We start from the raw sequence: 18,711 nt of genomic DNA on the forward strand, positions 1-18,711 counted from the left end.
CCACAACCTCATGGTTCTTAGTCGGATTCGTTAACCACTGCACCACGACGGGAACTCCCCTGGCATTTAATTTTATTAGTTTGATAGCTGTGTGCACATGGACACAATGTTCAGTAAATATTGAGTAGAATTGAATCATAAATTTTAAGGTAAACAGGACTTTAAAAATCACTTAATCCAGTTTTTTGTGGGTAACACAAATCCCTAGGGGGTTAAGTAACTTGCCTAATGTCACACAGCTAGTTTTGAGATTCAGGTCACCCATCTGTAGTGTTTTTTTGTTTTTTTTGTTTGTTTGTTTTGTTTTTGTCTTTTTGCCATTTTCTTGGGCCGCTCTCGAGGCATGTGGAGGTTCCCAGGCTAGGGGTCGAATCGGAGCTGTAGCCGCCGGTCTACACCAGAGCCACAACAACGTGGGATCCGAGCTGCGTCTGCAACCTACACCACAGCTCACAGCGCTGAAACCTTAACCCACTGAGCAAGGCCAGGGATCGAACCCGCAACCCCATGGTTCCTAGTTGGATTCGTTAACCACTGAGCCACGACGGGAACTCCTGTAGTGTTCTTTCCATCACTTGCGTAATCAAATGTTACTGTCAATGGAGTTATGACTTGTTAAGATTTTGTCTACATCTGCAATCATGGGATCTTTTCCATTTTGAGTAAATAATAGGCCTTTTTTTTTTGTCTTTTTGTCTTTTTTGTTGTTGTTGTTGTTGCTATTTCTTGGGCCACTCCCGCGGCATATGGAGGTTCCCAGGCTAGGGCTTGAATCAGAGCTGTAGCCACCGGCCTACGCCAGAGCCACAGCAACTCGGGATCCGAGCCGCGTCTGCAACCTACACCACAGCTCATGGCAACGCCGGATCGTTAACCCACTGAGCAAGGGCAGGGACCGAACCCGCAACCTCATGGTTCCTAGTCAGATTCGTTAACCACTGCGCCACGATGGGAACTCCAATAATAGGCCTTTTTAAAAAATTTTTGTTTTTTTGTTTTTTTGCCTTTTCTGGGGCCGCTCCCAGATGGAGGTTCCCAAGCTAGGGGTCGAGTCGGAGCTGCAGCCGCTGGCCTACACCACAGCCATAACAACATGGGATCCGGCTTTTATTTGTTTGATTTTGTTTGCACCTGTGTCATGTGGAAGTTCCCGGGCCAGGGTTCTAACCTGTGCCACGGCGGCAACCCAAGCCTCTCCAGTGACAATGCCACATGCTTAGCTAACTGAGCCATGAGGGGACTTAACTAGAAGTTTTATTTATTTATTTATTTTTAAGGATCCAAAGTGTCTTTTCTGCCATGTTTTTGTTATATACCATGGTCTTTGTCTTGATCTTATTACAAACCCATGTGAGAAGATGATAACTGATCTATATGCATATAATTCTGGGAGAAGTTAGTGTCTGTCCTTACTAGCTGAGTGTGTTCTGTGTTGGTTGATGGAAAATGAAAAGAAACAAATTGGAGGTCTGCTCTTCTCCATGGTAGATGTACTTAGTTTGGAAAAGACTACTTACTGGAAATAGTTGAAAAAGGAAGACATTTATATTCCTTGTCCCCCTTACTCAGTTTTCTGCCTGTTGGAGGCAACAGGTATGTTTCTTCATATTCCTGTCTTGTTTGCTTGCAGCCCACTGCCCCACGTTAGTTCTGTGACCTTGTAGTCTTCTTCAGAGTAGCACTTGAAAGTTGGAAGTATGTAGAAATGTGAATCTGCAGCAGGGCTAATCAGAGAATTGTCTCCTGAGACTAGGCAGGAGATAAAGGAAAGAAATCCAGTCTGAAGGACAAGTGAAAAATCATAGTTGTATACAAACAAAGGGGTAAAGAAAAGGCAAACTATAAAATAGAGGATTTCAGTGTTTACCGCTTGGGAGTGCTCACTGTGCTAGAATGAAACCTGAGAGTTACTAAGAATAACTTCACATATCCTGGCAGTCAGGTCTAGTGTGTGTGGGAGAGAACAGAATCCTGATTCAGATGCTATGCTCCCTGCCCTGGATACAAAGCAGCACTGTCCAGTCGCCTTATTCGGATAATTTAGATTCACGCTCACCTTTGCTGGGGAGCTTTTGGAGATCACAGAGGATTCTGGCAGCACTTGGAAAAGACATTTTTATTCAACTGGATTGTAGCTTAGAGTTGCCCAGCTCTTAGAAGAATAGGACCCAATCCATTTCCCTTAAGTAAGTGGTTTTTTGTTTGTTTTTTTTTTTAAGTTCAGTTTTCAGCTTTGTTGACGGCAGAATTTTTTATGCAAATACAAGGGACAGAGTATAAATTAAAAGTGAAACCAGTGTTGCCTTTTGTTGGTTTGCCTTGTGAACACGTCTCACAGTTAGACTGCTGTGTTTTTCTTTGATACTCGTGATGACAGTGCCCTCTCTGCCTGGTCTCAGGACAAGCAAAGAATGTCTGGCATAGCAGCCAAACTCAAGAAAGCTTGCTGCTTCAATTTTGACTCATGGAAGACTATTCTCTCCACAGATTTTTGCAGTTCAAGTAGCAGCCCTTCTTTCCAGCCCATCAAAAGCCACGTAACCATTCCAACAGCTCATGTGATGCCTTCTACTTTGGGGACCTCTCCTGCCACGCCAAATTCTCCTGCTGGACCCTCTCCCAAACTTCCTTTGTCAGGGTTGGCTGAAAGTGTGGGGATGACAAGAAATGGAGACCTTGGTGCAATGAAACGTTCTCCAGGCCTATCTAGAGATTTCATGTATCTTTGTGGGGCTGCTGGAGAAAATGGAGTTGAGCAGTCCTGGTTTCCAGCAGTGGGCCATGAAAGAGAAGAGGAGGTGAGGAAGTTTGATATTCCCAATATGGAGTCTACCCTCAATCAGTCGGCAATGATGGAAACACTTTATTCAGATCCCCACTACCGAGTCTACTTCCACAACCCAAGAACTGATACAAACAAGGAGTTATACAAAGTGTTGCCTGAGGCCAAGAAGGCACCAGGTAGTGGGGCAGTATGTGAGCGGAATGGACCACACCCTAGCAGCAGTGGGGTTCTCCCTTTGGGGCTTCAACCTGCTCCTGGGCTCTCCAAGCCTCTACCTTCTCAGGTGTGGCAGCCGAATCCTGATCCTTGGCATCCCCGTGAGCGATCTTGTGAACTCAGCACTTGTCGGCAGCAGCTGGAGTTGATCCGTTTACAAATGGAGCAGATGCAGGTAGAGGCCCTTCTTTCCTTAGGTTTTGCAGTTTCTGTGCTGACCTTAGAACTGTATAGGTTTTGTCCTATTTTGACTCTAAAAAAAAATTTGTAAGAATGAGGGAAGACGTTTGTAGATAGGAAATGAAGTCTTGTGAATGTCATCAAATCTGTTGGTGGTCTAATTAAACACTAGATATGTTCTCCAAAGTAGAGGGTTACCAATACTGATTGTGTGTATAGGTGCTTATGTACCAGTCACTAGATGATGACTACTTTAACATACAGAATCATATTTAATCCTTATAGAACTCTGATGAGGTAAATGTAGAAATTTACCAGGTTCTTAGAATAAGTAATCTGTCCAGGTTCACAGAGCTGGTAAGTGGCAGAGCTCTAGGGTTCAAAGACTATCTTTGAATCCCATGTTCTTTCCACTTTGTCACTTTTGTGTTTAGAAGAAAAAAAAAAAAATCCTTGTGCTGCTTAAGAATGGGAAGAAAGAAGCAGGACACATTCTCCTTTACTGGTTGGTGAGGACATCTTAGCTTCTGGTTTGCTTCTGTTGCCAGATAATGAAAGATAACTGACCTTTTCTTAGAAACTAGAGCCCTTCTGAACAGGGAGTGTCCAGTTGGCAGAAAGTCTCCCTGGCAGGTTCTTTCCAGTCATGCATCAGAGCTAAAATTATTTCATAAACACTGGGCCTTCTCAGACTAAGCCAAAGTAAGCCTTGACTGCAGACCCAGCCAGGTACTGCTCAGGTGTTTTCAAGTACCTATAGGTTAAGATCAAATCCCTCTGGGCCTGCTTATCTTTCAGCTTCAGAATGGAGCCATCTGCCACCATCCTGCTTTTGCTCCTTCATTGCCCACGTTAGATCCAGCACAGTGGATCAGCATCTTGAACAGTAATGAACACCTTCTGAAGGAAAAGGAGCTCCTTATTGACAAGTAAGGGGGTAAGGGGGGTCATAGGGCCAGCCTCTGTTCTCCCAGCCCCCTCTCAGGAGGTCTCCCAAGGGCAGTACATCCTCCTCTTTAGGCCCTTGCCTTGCCTTTTGGTAAAGCTAGGTTGATAAGCAGCCTAGTCATGTATATGGCTAATACGAGAAGCCAGTTTACATATCTCTGCAGGGGCTGTGGGCAGTGCCTAAAGGAAGCAGCTGGTTCTTTGCAGCTGATCTTTTTAAATTTTATTTTATTTTTTAACTGAAGTATAGTTGATTTATAATGTTGTGTTTGCAGCTGATCCTCTTTCATTTCCCCTCAGTCACTTTTCTGGTTTGTTCTTCCTTCAGTGAAACAGCACTGCCCAGAATCCAAGGTCTTTGCTTATAAAGTATGGATTGTGCCTATCTAAGGAAAGTAGGGACTCCTATTGCAAATGGGTTTGTGTCAGAACCCTGGGCCTTATTCTATTCTGGCTCTTGCAGGCAGAGGAAACATATCTCTCAGCTGGAGCAGAAAGTGCGAGAGAGCGAACTACAAGTTCACAGTGCTCTTTTGGGTCGTCCTCCCCCCTTTGGGGATGTCTGCTTGCTGAGGCTACAGGTAAGCCTTGCCAGCCAGGATGATATTCTCCTTGTCATAACTCATTATCTTCCCTGTGCTTGGCACTGTTAGGTATCCAGGAGATAGAAAATGGATCAGGTGATGTAAGGTGCCCCTGCCCTTAAAGGATAAACATACTAATTATAAAGCATCCCCTGTTGTGTACTTGGAGGGGCAGAAAAGGCTTGAGGATAGAATCAAGCAGGTGCCTTGGTATCAGGACATATTTGGGAGAAAAGGAAAGAACAACAAGGTATATAGTAAGATCCTAGAGTCGAGTGATGCTCTGAGAAATCTTAATCTACCAGCCCCGGCCAGATGGAGGGAGAAGCAGAGGTAATGTGGGATTTAGAGCCATTCCCATTTTTAGTCGTCTTTGTCTAGGAGCAACTGAAGGAAACCATGTTCCCACTTAGGTTAACATCTCTAAAAGAAGTTGACCAAGCTTCTTCTGCAGTTTGAGCTTTCGAGTGATGGATATTAGACAGATTATAGTACTATACTGGCTTTGCTACCTAGTGGGCTTGTTAAGATAGTATTCCACCCTGTAGAATCAGAATATTAAGAGTAAGAAAAGCTGTTAGATAAAATCTAGTTTCATCCTCTAATTTACTGATGAAAAAAATCGAGGCCCAGGAAGGAGGAAGAATTTGGCTAAAGTCGTATAGAGAATGAGTAGAGGAGAACCAGACTTTGAGCCCAGGTCTTCTGATATATTGTTCTTTGTTCCTTTGCTATACTACAACTCCTCAAGTATTGCTTTAAGCCAGTGGTTCTGAAATTTGAGTGTGTATCAGAATTACCGGGAAGGCTTGTTAAAACACAGATTATTGAGACCCATTCCCAGAGTTTCCCCCTGATTCACTGGGCCTGGGAGTTGAGCTCAAGAATTTGCATTTCTAGGAGTTTCCGATGTAGCACAGCAGAAACGGCTAGGAACCATGAGGTTGCGGATTCAATCCCTGGCCTTGCTCAGTGGGTTAAGGATCCGGTGTCGCTATGAGCTGTGGTGTAGGTCGCAGACGCAGCTTGGATCTGATTGTTGCTGTGGCTGTGGCGTATGCCGGCAGCTATAGCTCCAATTGGACTCCTAGCCTGGGAACCTCCATATGCTGCAGGTGCAGCCCTAAAAAGCAAAAAAAAGAAACAAAAACAAAAGAATTTGCATTTCTAGGAAGTTCTCTTGTGGAGCACTGGGTTAAAGATCTGATATTGTCACTGCAGCCTCTTGGGTTGCTGCCTTGGCAGAGGTACATTCCCTGACCCAGGAATTTTCATATGCTGTGGGTGCAGCCAGAAAACAAAACAAAACAAAACTTGCATGTCTAACAAATTCCCAGGTGGTGCTAAAGCTAGGACCACACTTTGAGAAGTGCTACTTGAAGAAATTCTTAGAGAAAGATGATATTTGACCACAAATAGGTATAAGTAAAGTACTGGGGATATGAGGGTAAGAAACAGTTATATATTGTGAATCTTTCTGCAGGAGTTGCAGCGAGAGAACACTTTCTTACGTGCACAGTTTGCACAGAAGACAGAAGCCTTGAGCAAAGAAAAGATCGAACTTGAAAAGAAACTCTCTGCTTCAGAGGTTGAAGTCCAGCTCATCAGAGAGTCACTCAAAGTGGCATTGCAGAAGCATTCAGAGGAAGGGAAGAAACAAGAAGAAAGGGTGAGCTAAGGAGCTTTCTGGTTCACAGAGGAGTAGGCAATCAGTCTTCTGCCCAACACTAAATTGTTTCTGGCGCCTGTTGTAACCTAGAGGACCCAATTGGATAAAACATCCTACATCAACTTCTTATGCAGGACTGGTCTGTTAGAAATGGAACCCCTCCTTTCTTCTTTACACCCACAAAACAGGGAAAGAAAGGGAAAGCTGTATAATCCCTCACTGTCTCAGGTTGTGATTGACCACTGGCTGGCCTGGGTAGAAAAGCAGCTTGGGCAGTCATACCAGATGGTACTGTTGCAAGATGTACCTATGGTACATCATTCAGCCTGGTTTCTCCTCACTCTACCTAAAACGTAGAGAAGAATCCCATATTTGCAACTATTTGGGGAAGTTTTTACATTTTGAGCAGTGCTCTTAGAATTGCCTCAGGGTGAGATTGGTTATCATAGAAAGAACTAAATCTGGGAGTTCCTGTTGTGTTGCATCGGAAACGAATCCAACTAATATCCATGAGGATGCAAGTTCAATCCCTGGCCTCGCTTAGTGGGTTAAGGATCCATCGTTGCCGTGAGCTGTGGTGTAGGTTGCAGACATGGCTTAGATCCTGCATTGCTGTGACTGTGGTATAGGCCAGCAGCTGTAGCTCCAATTAGACCCTTAACCTGGGAATTTCCATGTGCCACAAGTGCGACCCTTGAAAAAAATGGAACTAAATCTTTTGGTTCTGTTCACAGGTTGCTCTAATGCAGATATTCCTGGGGGACAAGTTTAATAATAATGTTTAGTTCTGGACCACTTGCATCAAAGACAACTAAAGTCATACTGCTTCTTTTTTGTTTTCTTAAATTTTATTGAAGTATAGTTTTAGCATAGTGATTCAGTTATACATATGTATATTCTTTTCATGTTCTTTTCCATTGTGGTTTATCATAAGATTTTTTTTTTTGTCTTTTTGTCTTTTTCTTTTGTTGTTGTTGTTGTTGTTGTTGCCATTTCTTGGGCCGCTCCCTCGGCATATGGAGGAGGTTCCCAGGCTAGGGGTTGAATCGGAGCTGTAGCCACCGGCCTACACCAGAGCCACAGCAACGCGGGATCCGAGCCGCGTCTGCAACCTACACCACAGCTCACGGCAACGCCGGATCGTTAACCCACTGAGCAAGGGCAGGGACCGAACCCGCAACCTCATGGTTCCTAGTTGGATTCGTTAACCACTGCGCCACGACGGGAACTCCGTATCATAAGATATTGAATATAGTTCCTTGTGCTATATACAGTAGGACCTTGTGGTTTATCCATCCCATATATAATAGTTTGCCTCTGCTAACCCCAAACTCCTAGTTCTTCCCTCCTCTGTCCCCATCTCCTTTGACAAACACAAGTCTGTTCTTTGTATCTGTGAGTCTATTTCTATTTTACAGCTATGCTCATTTGTGTCATATTTTAGATTCCACATGTTCTGACTTCATTGATTTACATGTGCTGTGCAGCTTTCTTAACACCACTTAAAGCAGTGTTTCTTAAACTTTAATAAGCTTAAGAATCATTTAGAGGAGTAGTTTCCTGTTGGTCTGGTGGTTGAAGATTATCTTTCTTTCTGACTTACTTAATATGATAATCTCTAGGTCCATCCATGTTGCCACAAGTGGCATTATTCCATTCTTTTTTATGGCTGAGTGGTATTTTATTGTATATATGTACTACATCATCTTTATTCATTCCTCTGTGGATGGATATTTAGGTTGTTTCCATGCCTTGGCTGTTGTAAGTAGTGCTGCTATGAACATGGGGTGCATGCTCCTTTTTTAATTGTAGTTTTATCCGGATGTATGCCCAGGAGTGGGATTGATATATGGCAACTCTATTTTCAGTTTTGAGGAACCTCCACACTGTTTTCCACCGTGCTATTTACATTCCCACCAATAGGAATGTTCTCTTTTCTCCACACGTGCTCCAGCATTTATTATTTGTAGGCTTTTTTTTTTTTTTTTTTGGCTGCATCCACAGCATGTGAAAAGTTCCTACAGCTGTAGCCATGCCAGATCCTTAACCCACTCTGCCAGGCCCAGGATCAAATCTGCACCTCAGCAGCGCCCCAAGCTGCTGCAGAGACAATGCCAGGTCCTTAACCTGCTGCAGCACAGCAGGAACTCTTCCTGTAGACTTCTTAATGATAGCCATCATTAAAGAATTAAATATGATGGTACTTTATAGTAGTTTTTATTTTCATTTATCTAATAATTAGTGATAAGCATCTTCTCATGTGCTTTATTGGCCATCTGTATATCTATTTTGGAGAAATGTCTGTTTAGGTCATCTGCCCATTTTTCAATTGGGTTATTAATTTTTTTGTTACTGAGTTATATGAGCTGTTTGTATATTTTGGAAATTAAGCCCTTGTTGGTTGCATCATTTGCAAATACTTTCTCCCAGTAGATTGTCTTTTCATTTTGTTTGTTCCTTTGCTATGCAAAAGCTTAGAAGTTTTTTTTTTCTTTTTTTCTTTTTCTTTTTATGGCCGCACCTGTGACATATGAAAGTTCCTGGGCTAGGGGTCACATCAGAGCTGCAGCTGGTGCCTATGCCTCAGCCACAGCAACACTGGATACAAGCCACATCTGTGACCTGTGCCTCAGCTTGCAGCAATGCCAGATCATTAACCTGCTGAGCCACTACAGGAGCTCCTATAAGTTTGATTAGGTCCCATCAAAAAAACCATTATTTTTGCTTTTATTTCTGTTGCCTTGGGAGACCTAAGAAAATGTTGGTACGATTTATGTCAGAAAATGTTTTTGCCTTTGTTCTCTTCCATGAGTTTTATGATGTAATGTCTTATATTTGCGTCTTTAAGCCATTTTGAGTTTATTTTTATGTATGGTATGAGGGTGTGTTCTAACTTCATTGATTTGCATGCAGCTGTCCAACTTTTTTTTTGTCTTTTTTTTTTTTTTTTTTTTTTAGGGCCACACCAAGGTATATGGAAGTTCCCAAGCTCGGGATCGAATCAGAGCTGCAGCTGCTGGCCTACACCACAGCCGCAGCAACACTGGATCCTTAACCCACTGAGCGGGGCCGGGATCGAACCCTCAACCTCACGGTTCCTAGTCGGATTCGTTTCCGCTGCGCCACGAATGGGAACTCCCTTTTTTGTCTTTTTGCCTTTTCTAGGGCCACTCCCGAGGCATATGGAGGTTCCCAGGCTAGGGGTCTAATCAGAGCTGTAGTCACTGGCCTACACCAGAGCCACAGCAACGCTGGATCCGAGCAGCGTCTGCAACCTACACCACAGCTCATGGCAACGCCGGATCCTCAACCCACTGAGCAAGGCCAGGGATGGAACCCGAAACCTCATGGTTCCTAGTCGGATTCATTAACCACTGAGCCACAACGGGAACTCCAGTTGTCCAACTTTCTTAACACCACTTCTTAAAGCAGTGCTTCTTAAACTTCAGTATGCTTAAGAATCATTCAGAGGAGTAGTTCCCTGCTGGCCTAGTTGTTGAGGATTCGGCATTATGACTGCTGTGGCTTGGGTCACTTCTATAGGATGGGTTTGATCCCTGTCCCAGGAACTTCTGCATGCCACAGGTGTGACCAAAAAAAAAAAAAGATCTTGGTAAATATGCAGATCTGGTTTGAGTAGTTCTCAGAGGGGAGGGGGCCTGAGATCCTGCATATCTTTCTTCCTTCCTCCCTCCGTCCCTCATTTCCTCCTCCTTTCCTCTCTCCCTCCCTTTCTTCCTGTGGTGTGTGGAAGTTCCCAGGCCAGGGATCAAACTTGTTGCTGCAGTTTCAGCCTGCACCATGGTTGCAGCAATGCCGGATCCTTAACGCACTGTACCACAAGGGAACTTCCAGATCCTGCATTTCTAGTAAACTCACAGGTGATGTTGGTGCCATTGGTACAGCACAGACTTAAAGCCTTGTTAAAAAGGAAACTTTTTCTCGAAATAATACATGTATCTAAGTTAAACAACTAACATGTTATCAAATATCAACAATATCAAAACTTATCAAATCTTTTTATCAAATGTCAAAAATAAGTGGTTTTATGCCCAGTCCTACTCCACAGGGTTGTCTCTTCTCGACTCTTTTCTTTCTCCTGATGTATGTCTCTATATTTCTGAATAGTATTCTTTTATTGTGTTTTTTGCTAGTTTCGTTTCATGGATGTAACATCTCTCTGATTATATTGATTATACGTTTGGGGATATCTGTGTCCGCTTATAGTGTTGTTTTTTGTTTGCTTTGAATTTTTTTATTTTGTTTTAGTATCTTTCATATTAGAGGCTTGGTGATCCTTGAACGAATGAGTGCTCCTATTTAAGAATGTAGTATTTTAGGAGTTACCTTGTGGCACAGTGAATTAAGGATCCAGCACTGTTACTGCAGTAGTTGACGCTGCTGTGGCATGAGTGTGATCTCTAGCCCAGGAAGTCCACATGCTGTAGGCATGCCCCCTCCACCAAAAAAAAAAAAAAAAGTGTAGTATTTGTTATTTATTTATTTAGTTTTTTAGGGCCACACATGCAGCACATGGAAGTTCCCAGGCTAGGGACGGAATTGGAGCTATAGCTGCAGGCCTATACCACAGCCATGCAGGATCTCAGCCACATCTGCAACCTACAGCACAGCTCATGGCCACACCGGATACTTAACCCACTTCAGCGAGGCCAGGGATCGACCCCACATCCTCAGGATAGTTGAGTTTGTTACTACTGAGCCACAACGGGGACTCCAAGAGTGTAGTATTTTAAAGCTGCACAAAAGCTCTGGGTTCATGGTGGTTGCCTGGTAGGTTTCCCTGTAGGATAATCAGACTTCAGCGGCCCTCTTTACCTGGGAACCCTCAAGTGTCGGTTTCTGAATGTCTTATTTCACTCTCTCTAGAAAAAGTCTTCAGGCTGCTGCCTGGTGGGGAGACTGGGGACAGGAATGTTTTTGGCCTTTGGGTTCTCGGTACTGATAAGGAGATTAGGTTTAGAGTCTCACAGTTCTATACATAGATTTTTACTTATACTTATTTTTAACCCCTTGCTTCTCTCTCTCCCTCTCCCTCCCTCTCTTTCTCTGGACTCATATCCCAGAGCCTTACATTTTCCCTGCTTTCTTTTACTTCCTCCAGCTTCCTTTTTCATAAGCCAGAGAAAAAGCCATAATAGTGAAGAAAAAGTTTCCATTCACCAAATCTTGATTTGCCTACTTAGTGCTAAGCACTGTGCTATGTGTTTGGGGTATGATTATAAGCAAAATGGACACAGCCCCTCCTCAAGGAGTTCAGTTTCATTAGCCCTTCCAGATGATTGCTTAGCTTTATATTATATATGCTTTTCAGGGAAGAATGCATTACCCGTCTTAGCACAACAGAACAGACTAGCTATATGTCTACAAGGAAGTTACATATACTATTGCAATTCAGTTCTTTTTTTTTTTTTTTTTTTGGTCTTTTCTAAGGCTGTTCCTGCGGCATATGGAGGTTCCCAGGCTAGGGGTCAAATCAGAGCTGTAGCCACCAGCCTACGCCAGAGCCATAGCAACGCTGGATCCGAGCCGCGTCTACGACCTACACCACAGCTCATGGCAACACCAGATCCTTAACCCACTGAGCAAGGCCAGGGATGGAACCCGCAACCTCATGGTTCCTAGTCGGATTTGTTAACCACTGCGCCACGATGGGAACTCCTGCAATTCAGTTCTGATACAGACTACTCAGAGTTAGCATCAAACTCCACAGGTTTAAGGGTGTGGTCCCCACAAGGACTATGTTTATTACCTCAGATGCCAGCTACAAATTTTGAGCTCCCTAGATAGACCGCCTATATTTCTGACCCACTGGCTACAAATCCAGGGGTTCCCATGACCCCTTCAGGTTCATTAATTCACCAGAACAACTCAGAACTCAAGGAAATACAGGAAATCCTATACGTAGGATTACAGTTTTATTTTAAAGATATAAATCAGGACAAGTGAAATAAAGAGACAAGTAGAACAAAGTCTGGGAAAGTCTTGATAGCCGGGCTTCCATAACTTTTTCCCCTTAGAATCAGGGCCTGTCACCTCCTAGCACATCTATGTGTTCACCAACCGGGAAGCTCTACTGAGTTCCAGTGTCCATAGTTTTATTTGGGGTTTCATTATGTAGGTATGATTGAATTCAGTCTCCCGTCCTTGTCTCCTCACAGGAAATTGGGCTCAATTTCATTGGTCTTTTAGGTGACCAGTCTCCATTCTGAGTCATCCTCATTAGCATAAGTCCTTTTATGGTGGGCTGTGGTCCAAAATGAATAACAAAAACACTCCTATTATTTGGGAAATACTTAGAGTTTAGAAGTTACCTCCCAGGAACCTGGACAAAGACCAGACAAATTCTTTTTTTTTTTTTTCCAGCCACACCTGAGGCATGTGGAAGTTCCCAGGCCACGGGTCACTGCGGTGGCAACAGCAGATCCTTTACCCACTGTACCACAAGGGAACTCCAGACAAATTCTTTATTATACAGTAGAGCTACCAGTTTTTAAAAACTGCCCAATGAGCCCCTCTTCCTTGCCCTTGATTGAAAAGTTCTTGTGGGTTAACTCTCCAGTTTATACCCCAATCTCAAATGGCAAAATTTGATCAGCTTCTTCCCTTCATTGTAGTAGAAAACATTTATAGCCCTAAGGGCAAAGGCAGTGGTTACTTTAAAAAAAAAGTTAATGTTCAGGGTCATAGAGGAGTTAGTGGAGACAGATTCTTGACATTTCTTTCCAATAGGTCAAGGGTCGTGATAAACATATCAATAATTTGAAAAAGAAATGTCAGAAGGAGTCAGAGCAGAACCGGGAGAAGCAACAGCGTATCGAGACCTTGGAGCGCTACCTGGCTGATCTGCCTACTCTGGAAGACCATCAGAAGCAGAGCCAGCAGGTAACAGTGATGTCTAGGCAAACCTGGCAAGCAGGAGGACTTCTGTTGCATGCAGTTACCTTGTGGCTTCCTGAAAGGAATATCCCAACACAGTCAGGCCCAGACTCACACCACAACTGAACTACAAATTTTTTGAGATACTCATACACAGTCTTCCTTGGCTTGTTGACCTAAGCATGAAATCCTGTCTCTCAGCTTAAGGATTCTGAGTTGAAGAGCACAGAGCTGCAGGAGAGAGTGACTGAGCTGGAGAGTTTGCTGGAGGAGACCCAGGCAGCCTACAGAGAGAAGGAGGTTCAACTGGAAAGCCTGAGACAGAGAGAAGCAGAATTCTCCCCTGCTAGACATAGGTAAATACCCCTGTGGGGTTGAGGAAAGGAGTGGAGAACTAGGTTTTGGTCCTGGCTACCCGACTCTTTACCTCTGTGACTTGGGGCAAATCCCTTTACTTCTCTAAGCTTCATTTTCTTTGGATTTTAAGTAATAGGAAAGCTGTTTATGGGCAAGGACCGTGTCTTTGACATGGAATGTGGGGAGTGTAATGGTGCAGTGGGGGTTGTTGCTGTATTCTTTGGAATACAATGCAGAACCTGGTATAATAATCCTTGAGTATAAACAGTTTAATGAGTGCAGACACTTTATAAACTAGTAAATGAGTATCTGTATATTTGCAAAAGTAGATCCTGGTGCTGAGGACTGGGGGTTATCCACGTTTTAAAAGGCTACCAGGAGCATCTGTTTCTCTTCAGCCCTAGGGATTGCTCTCGATTGCCACAGCAGGTTCTGAGAACAAAACAAGATGCTATAATGTACTCTCAGGGTGTCTTGGGAGCCTCCTCCATATTAATAGCAGTTTCTGAAAATGTGGAGGCTGTGTTTCAGCAGCCTCTTGGACAAAATCCAGTTTCTAATGGGATGGATTGGATTTCTCATCCTATATTCAACCACAGCAACCCTGTTGTTTATCTCAGCAGATGGGCCATGATGAAAGAGATTGGGAATCCATGGGAGGGGACCACTGGTTGGAGTCAGAAGTGAGGTTAGGGGACAGAGTTGGGCTTGCCCCAGACTATATGTGCCAAAAAAAAAGTTTTCTTTTGGTATTTTGTAGAATTTTTGCGTATACATGTGTGACTTATAATTTAAATACATGTAATGAATATTTGTTTTTAAATATCAAAACAAAGAATAAAAGAGCCTTGGACTGGTAGAGAATTGGTGGCACATTGTATAGATGCTGGCCTCTAAGGAAGGGAACTAACCTAGACTGAGCAAGCAGCTTCCGTGTGGCACTCCTGACATTAAACAGATATAATAGCTATGGCTATTATTCCAAGCTATGGCTTGGAAGGGCCTAAGTGTCTTGCCCCCAAACACACAGTAAATTGCAGAATCAGGAGTCAAAGCCCCATCTTTCTGACTTTAGACTTGAAAAAGCCACTGTCTTTCAGCCTGCAAAATAAGCTGTGTGTGGAGGAGACCAGTGGAGAAGATCCAGCTCAACAGGGAGAAGGTTCCAAAGTGGAAATGGAGTCCTGGCAGAAGGAATGTGATTCTCTTCGAAAGGTGACTGAGCGCTGTAATGGTGTAGGCTTAGAGGAAAGAGAAGATTGTGTATAAAGAACCATGAATTTCTGGCCCTGAGCCCCCTAGGATCTACCACCTCGAGTTTTTCTTTCTTTTCCAAGAAGTCTCCCCTGCACCAGCATTTTGCATTTTGTATATTCATCCTTATGATAGGCAAGCAAAGTTAGGGAAGGACATACCTCTGAACACCCAAACTAGATGCTCCAAAATGGCACACTGAGGCTTGGTGCACTTCATTCATGGCTCAGGTCTTCTACAGAACTTCTTGTATTAGGCAGAGTTCTCACCAGTGAGGTGGCCTTAATCGAGCAGAGAAGCAGCAGCTCAGGGCCTGCCAGTGAGACTGGTTGAAGGTCAGCAAAAAAGAAGACCCAGAAATGGTCCAGAGAGTACCTGAGTTCTCAAAGTACAGGAAACTGGGCCTGTTTAAGTTCTCGCCGCCCCTCCCCCCCCCGCCTTTTTTTTCTTTTTCAGTGGCCACACCCACAGCATGCAGAAGTTTCCCAAGCCAGGGATCAAACCCACGCCACAGCAGTGACCCAGGCTACAGCAGTAACACCAGATCCTTAACGCACCAGGCTGCCAGGGAATTCCATCTCCTTGAAATGTCAGTGTGACCAAAGCTATGTGATAACTATCATAACCCTAGATAGGGCAGGATTCATTAAACTGAATTTTTAGTCATGTCCTTTACCAAAGAACCAGAATGCTCACTAACTTTGTATGAAATTGATTCCACTGGTCTACATTCATCAGGGTGAGGTTATCTCTCCACTTGACTTCCCCATGGTGGTCATAGGTCCACACTACATTCCTTTTTGTTTAAACCTCTTTGTGACTAGAGCATAAGAGTGTGAAGCTAGTTAGCCAGGGTGGGGAGTCTGGGTTATATTTCTGTAGGTAGAACTAACTTGTCTTTACCCTGTTTTTGCTACTGACTAATAGTCAGACCACGGATCCTAGTGCAACTTCTCACCCTCCGACCTCACTGTCAGCATGTGCTAACAGCCGTCTTTGATAACTTTGCCTTCCAGATTGTGGAGAAGCAACAACAGAAGATTGATCAGTTGCATTCACAAGTACAGGTGTGCTTGAGTCCTTGGGACATGGTGGGAAGGCCTTCATGGTGGAATTCTAGAATTCAGCCAACCCTTTTTTTCTCTGCTAGGTAGTTTGCTCAAGTTAGGAGTACAAAGATGAGACTATAGTCTTGTTGCGAAGAGGTTTCAGCACAGTATTGTGAGAGTAATGTCCATATTACCCTGGGGGAGTATAAAAGAGCCAGTGGAAGTAGAGAGGCCGAGGAAATGTTTCCGGAGATCATGAGCCTTGAAGGAGGGAGTTAGCCAGGCAGAGATGAGAGAGATAGGATGATATTGGAATACCTGCCAGAAGGAACAGCATGGGTAGGAACATGAAGGCATGAAACAGTATGGAGCTGTAAGCAGTTTGATATTGTTGAAGTGAGGTGGTAAATGAAGAACTGGGCTATGGAAGGGGTCAGACTATCCAGCTAAGTTAGCTTTCAATCTTTAGGTGGACCATGGGAATCTACTGTGGCATTTAATTAGGGTGTGATGTGGTCAGTTTGCACCTCAGGCTTGAGTGTGGAAGACTGACACTTGGAACAAGTCCAAGCTGGAGGCCAATGGACTGTTGCGGAAATCCTAGCTAGAGATGTTGAAGGATGATGCATCATAGCAAGGAGGAGATATGAGGGGGTAGATTTAAATGAATTTTAGGAGGTAAGATTGAGAGGAATTAGTGACTAACAGAGTGTAGGGGCTTGAAGAATAAGGAAAAACCAAAGATAACTCCTAGTTTCTAGATTGGGCCAGAGTTGAGAGTGTCCTTAACTGGATTCTCCAGGAGATCAGTAGGTTCACTCAGGTACTCTTTGGACCCAAAACAGGTGAAATGCACTCCTTCTGAGGAACAGCTGAAAGCCGCAGGCCTACCTTTGTTATTATGTGGGTCTGTACTATTTAGTTCATGTATTTCAAGTCTTGTAAGGAGGTAGTCAAGCCTAGTGAGTGTATATATCCATTTAAAATCCCAAGATTTTAGTAGTTTTTAATGGATCTCAAAGTATGTTTTCTAGAACCCTGAGGTTCCACAACATCGTAAATGGTGCATTTACCCGTGATGAGACTTTGCAAATTAAAATATCAGGTGAATTTGGTGGAATTAGGTGGATTCAGAACAGTCACTTTGGGTATTACATGGTGGTGAGATGTTCTCCCTGACTGTTAAAATTTTTCATTAATACAAAATGGAAAAATTCAGAAATTTACTTATACTTGATTTGTTCAAATTAGTTTCAAAACTGGGGGAAATATGTATGGCTGATTCACTTTGCTGTACACCAGAAACTAACACAATGTTGTAAATCAACTATACTCCAATTTTAAAAACTGGGGGAGGAGTTCCCACTGTGGCATAGTGGTTAATGATCCAGCTTGTCTCTGTGGCATTGCCAGTTTGATCCACAACCCGGTACAGTGGATTAAGGATCCATTGTTGCCCCAGCTGTGGCATAGGCTGCAGATGCAGCTCGGATTTGATCCCTGGCCCGGGAACTTCCATATGCCTTGGGTGCAGCTGAAAAAGGGGGGAAAATAAAACTGGGAAATTGGAATGAACAGAATGAGGAGCAGAAGATAACAGTTGTAAATACCTCCCTCCCCTGACCCTGACTACCTCTACACACAACACACACATATACATATAGACACATTATAACTTGATTAGGTGCCTGTGAGAGTCCTCTCTGGCCCCTGCTCATCTCTGTCAAAAGCATTTTTTATGTGTATATGTTTAAATTCCAGTAAAATGCCTTTTATTTATTGAGATTCTGTTTCTCTTTTAATAACACACATATATATTTACATATGGAGCCAGATTGGTTGGGTTCAAATACTGGCCCTTTCGCCTACTAGCTGTATGATCTTTTTTTTTTTTCCCTAAAGTTTTATTAAAGTATAGTTGATTTACAATGTTGTGATAATTTCTGCTGTCAAAAGCATTTAATATACAATATCGTTGAGGGCATTTGGCTGTGAGCTTCTCAAAAGACAGGGACTGTTTGGTATTCTTTTTCATTATCCCCAGTGCCTGTTAGCATTAAGTGGTCAATTAATAATTAAACTCAAGAAACTTTCTTGCCCTCAGAAAGTATGGTCTAGTGGAGGGAGGAATCATGTGCATAACCAACAAATGTGCTCATGAGCCATGATGGAGATATGAGTATCAGGGCAAGATTAGGATTAATTGGATTGAGGAAGGCTCAGGTGGAGGTTTCCCAGGGGACCAGCAGAGCAGAGGAGCATTCTGAGCAAAAGAGAAGAAGAGGGAGCAACAACATTGAACCTGGAAACTTTGGGAGAGGAATCCAGTCAGTCATTTGATATGACTGGAGTGGAGGGAGGCTGTGTGGAGGGTAAAAAGAGTATAGATAGAAAAGTAGGTAAGGGCCTGGAATGCTCTGCTGAGGAGCAGGCCTCTATTGGTACATGGTCAGGGCCTAGAGGAGAGTCTTGATGGGAAGTCACAGATCAGGACTGTTCTAAAATAATCTCTTAGCAGCGGTATGTGGGTGTGGGGAGCTTTACTATGTATATAGTTCAGACCAGAGGCAATATGGTCTGAACCAGACTTGTTACTCCTGGTGTGTTCTCCCATACTCCTTGCCATTGGATTCAGAGCCTAGAGCAGGAAGTGGCTCAAGAAGAAGGAACAAGCCAGGCCCTGAAAGAAGAGGCGCAAAAGAGGGAGACAGCCCTGCAGCAGCTTCGCACAGCCGTGAAAGAGGTGAGCAGCATCAACTAGGCCTCTTGGTA

At 43.6% G+C, this 18,711-nt stretch overlaps 1 protein-coding gene across 2 annotated transcripts in view; it reads left to right on the forward strand.

The window, feature by feature from the left end:
* Positions 1 to 18,711, forward strand: part of CEP85 (centrosomal protein 85) — a 38,176-nt gene that overhangs the window by 13,251 nt on the left and 6,214 nt on the right. Inside the window, exons 1-10 of one of the 2 annotated variants that reach the window (XM_047792725.1) lie at positions 1,956 to 2,186; positions 2,488 to 3,176; positions 3,980 to 4,110; positions 4,593 to 4,710; positions 6,197 to 6,382; positions 13,133 to 13,285; positions 13,481 to 13,635; positions 14,737 to 14,851; positions 15,907 to 15,957; positions 18,575 to 18,682. In XM_047792725.1, coding sequence (XP_047648681.1) covers positions 2,562 to 3,176; positions 3,980 to 4,110; positions 4,593 to 4,710; positions 6,197 to 6,382; positions 13,133 to 13,285; positions 13,481 to 13,635; positions 14,737 to 14,851; positions 15,907 to 15,957; positions 18,575 to 18,682 — 1,632 coding nt within the window. In that variant the 5' untranslated portion in view covers positions 1,956 to 2,186; positions 2,488 to 2,561. Of the gene's footprint in view, positions 1 to 1,955; positions 2,187 to 2,487; positions 3,177 to 3,979; positions 4,111 to 4,592; positions 4,711 to 6,196; positions 6,383 to 13,132; positions 13,286 to 13,480; positions 13,636 to 14,736; positions 14,852 to 15,906; positions 15,958 to 18,574; positions 18,683 to 18,711 lie in introns of those variants that run through there. The other variant, XM_047792724.1, reaches the window with a different exon arrangement.

This window comes from Phacochoerus africanus, chromosome 8 (genome assembly GCF_016906955.1).
Source record: "Phacochoerus africanus isolate WHEZ1 chromosome 8, ROS_Pafr_v1, whole genome shotgun sequence".
In the NCBI taxonomy this organism is placed as follows: domain Eukaryota; kingdom Metazoa; phylum Chordata; class Mammalia; order Artiodactyla; family Suidae; genus Phacochoerus; species Phacochoerus africanus.